The 3,214-nt window shown below is 39.5% G+C and overlaps 1 protein-coding gene across 1 annotated transcript in view; it reads left to right on the forward strand.

Moving 5' to 3' along the window:
• Nucleotides 1-1,878, forward strand: part of NAPB (NSF attachment protein beta) — a 22,443-nt gene extending 20,565 nt beyond the window's left edge. The window contains exon 8 of the mRNA XM_019516117.1: nt 406-1,878. Within this exon, the coding sequence (XP_019371662.1) occupies nt 406-510 (105 nt within the window). The 3' untranslated portion in view covers nt 511-1,878. The remainder of the gene's footprint in view (nt 1-405) is intronic.
• Nucleotides 1,879-3,214: the final 1,336 nt, after the last annotated feature.

Below are 3,214 nucleotides of genomic sequence, written 5' to 3' on the forward strand. Positions count from 1 at the left end.
CATTACAATGCTTATATCCTAGCAGAATGGGCTCTGCAGTGGGAACAGGGGATTGGCTAGGCAAGGACTGAGCTTGAGCCTATACTTATTTGCTTATCTCCTTACACTTTTTGGGGCATCCTTCAAAGGTTTTAGTGACCCTGGTTGAGAATCACTGGCTTAAGGAAATGGAATCACAGAGAAGTTGGGCTGGACGTAATTTAGTGTAGGCACCTGCTCAGGGTAGGATCAGCCCTGACCAAACCATCCCAGTCAAGTGACTCTTACCAAATTATATGTAAACTTTAAGAGCCATAGATTTTTTTTTTTTTTTTTTTTTAAAGTTAATTAAATGCAGCGTACCAGTTTTGTTGTTTGCATTGCAGTTTGCTTTCTAATAACCAGCATTAAACTTTCTTCCATCAGGTCAAGGAATTTGACTCCATTTCTCGCTTGGACCAGTGGCTAACCACCATGTTGCTCCGCATCAAGAAGTCCATTCAAGGCGAAGGGGAAGGAGACTTGAAGTGACTTGTCTGTGATATTTTGTGGCATGCAGCCTAACTCTTAAATCTGTGTTTGTGTTACAGCCAGGGACCATTAAGGGATACTTGATACTATGTCTAGCTTAACTTTGTCGCTTATGAACCAATGACTTGTGTGGTGTTTAGTATCCTGCTGTCTGTTTGGATGACATGGATGGGGAAAGAAATGATACTTTAGGTGTTGCTGATGGATCCTTACACTGTGAAATCAATAAAGGTTTGTGAAACTCTTAGATGGATGAAAGAAACGTGGCAGAAATCTTTATTTTTGCTAGCTGATGAGCCAAGTCTACATTTTAAATCTCTTCTGCCATTACTCTACAAGCTCGTGATCTCCAGGCCCTTTGATCCAGGTGTGTAAGTATCTGTTCTTCCCATGACACAGTACATGCAAGTTTCTGAATTAATGCTGCTGTTAATGTTTTATGTTTTTAATGGACTTCACTCGGATATGTTTAGAATTTTGTTTTTAAAATGGTAAAGCTATTTTGATGGTGCTAGTGAAAAGCTTGTGACCTTTTTATATACAGTATGCATGTGTGTATGTACTCTACAGATACATGTGTGCATGTATAAATACAGAATACATAATGACATAGGTCTGAAACCCTGATCATTCTTCAGAGGGGAGGGATGACCACTTCTAATAGTTTATTATCTCTCCACAAACTTATTAAATAGGACCTAGTCAATCATGTATTTTATATTTAAGAACTATATATAAAATGTAAGTTTCTTCTATTTTTTCTTGAAGAGGTTTTTCCACTTTATTTTGTGGTGCATCCCATCCCTCCTACCCTGAGATGACTTTACCCAATAATATATTTTTCTAACTTTTCATTTATATAAGCTGTTGCTGTCATCTTTACTGCAGGTGTTTTTCATGTGTGTGCCAGGACACGTTTCACTATTGTGCTATTGGCTGAGCTATCTCAGTGTTGTGTGTGAAATTACTGCATTAAACACAGTACTAGATAGGAGAACCCTACTTAGCATGGCTGGACCATAGCTTGATCAGGCTTTGCTTTCGCATTAGTGTTTTCTTTATTTCAACATAGTGATTTTTTTTTTAAATTACATGCAAACTCTGTTTTCCTTTGGGCAAGCCTTAGTTTCAGTGCAGCTAATTAGACAAGAAACCTATATTTAATATAAATGAAAGTGTGACCATATACAGTTTCTTAGTGTGGTGTGGCTTATTTCTCTACTGTAAGAGTAAGTTGTGGAAATAATTTTGTATATCATCAATGTTGCATATACAAGCAAAGGCTACTAGCTGTACTTATGTAAATGCCACTTGACCTTTTAAACTGTCCATCCTCATAAAGTAGGAAAACACTAGTATCCCACAGCTGACAGTCTTCTTTTTTTTTTTTTTTTTTTTTTTTTTATATTGCTACCGGGATTGGCCTAAGTTGGATCTTGTGTTGTGTAAGAAGGAATGCTGCAGGTATGCATGGAACCACCAGGTTCCTAACAGAGGAGCTGCTGGCTTTCATTTTTCTGTGTTGTACGGGCTACCAATTTTCCAAGACAAAATGGGTCTGAATGACTGTTGCTTGAAGCAAAATATAATGGCGTGTTCTAAGAACCTGGAGATGCTGCAGAACTATCATTCGTTTACAGAAAAATTCCTTGAGACCAAGTGAAGAATTCCAGGAAAGAAAAAACACAAATGTCTTAATAATCCATCTCCAGGGCTTTTAATTTGCATCCCCTTTTTACTTATGTATTTTTTTACACAACTAACTCGACCTGGGAAGGGCTTCTGTTCTGCCCTTTTTAGCTCCGTGTTGTGCGAAATGCAGCTTACTCTGCACTTTGACTGAGATGACATGATTTTACTCAGTTTGGACAAGATTGCTTTCTGCTCCTAGTAGAATTTACAACTTTTCTTACTTGCCAGGTGAACAGGATGTAGATGCACAATGAAGAAACAGGAGAAAGGAAGGAGCTTGTCCCAGACGAGCAACTTGGTTTATGTTGGAGGTGTTGGAGAAAGCTGTGTAACTTGCAAAACCAGCTTTTGTTTACAGTAGTTGGCTGCTGCAGGGATGGCTTGAGACTTATACACAATGGCTCAAGCAGCTGCCCTGTATATGGCGCAGACAGCAGTACAGGGGAAGCTGTTGTGGAACAAATGAGGCTCTTTAAACACAGACATGCCATTGATTTATTTGGGAGGAAGATGGATGATTTGGGATCTCCCATCCCTTTTGCAATAGAAAATCTCCTTAAGCAATACTGGAGTTAGCCTGTACTCCTCTGCTGTCTCAAGTTAGCCAGGGAGAACAGATTCTTGCCTTTACCCCTGTATCAGCACTTAGTCAGAACTGGACTTGGCTCTCTCATTGGCATTTTGATGCCCCTTCAGTTGGATGCCTGTTACTCATCTCAGTTTGGTTCAGTTGGACTACACCTTTTGCTTCCTACTATCTGGAGTCATTCTTGAACCTGCCACTTTCTGTTAAACTTGCTTGTTAATGAAAGGTTGATTTGTAGATGTGCCATATGACTGACGTGGAGGGGAAAGACAGCCACCCACACAAGCATTTGTATACTGATGTTTTCTCCTACTGTTCCCTTAGGAAAACCATTTCTTTGGAGAGAGAGAAGTGCACTCCTATGTTCCTTACACAAAGGCACAGAGAAGAACCTAGCTTGTGATGTTCATAGCACAAAGCAGTTCC

This window comes from Gavialis gangeticus, unplaced genomic scaffold (assembly GCF_001723915.1).
Source record: "Gavialis gangeticus isolate Ggan-Ray unplaced genomic scaffold, GavGan_comp1, whole genome shotgun sequence".
Classification (NCBI taxonomy): Eukaryota; Metazoa; Chordata; order Crocodylia; family Gavialidae; genus Gavialis; species Gavialis gangeticus.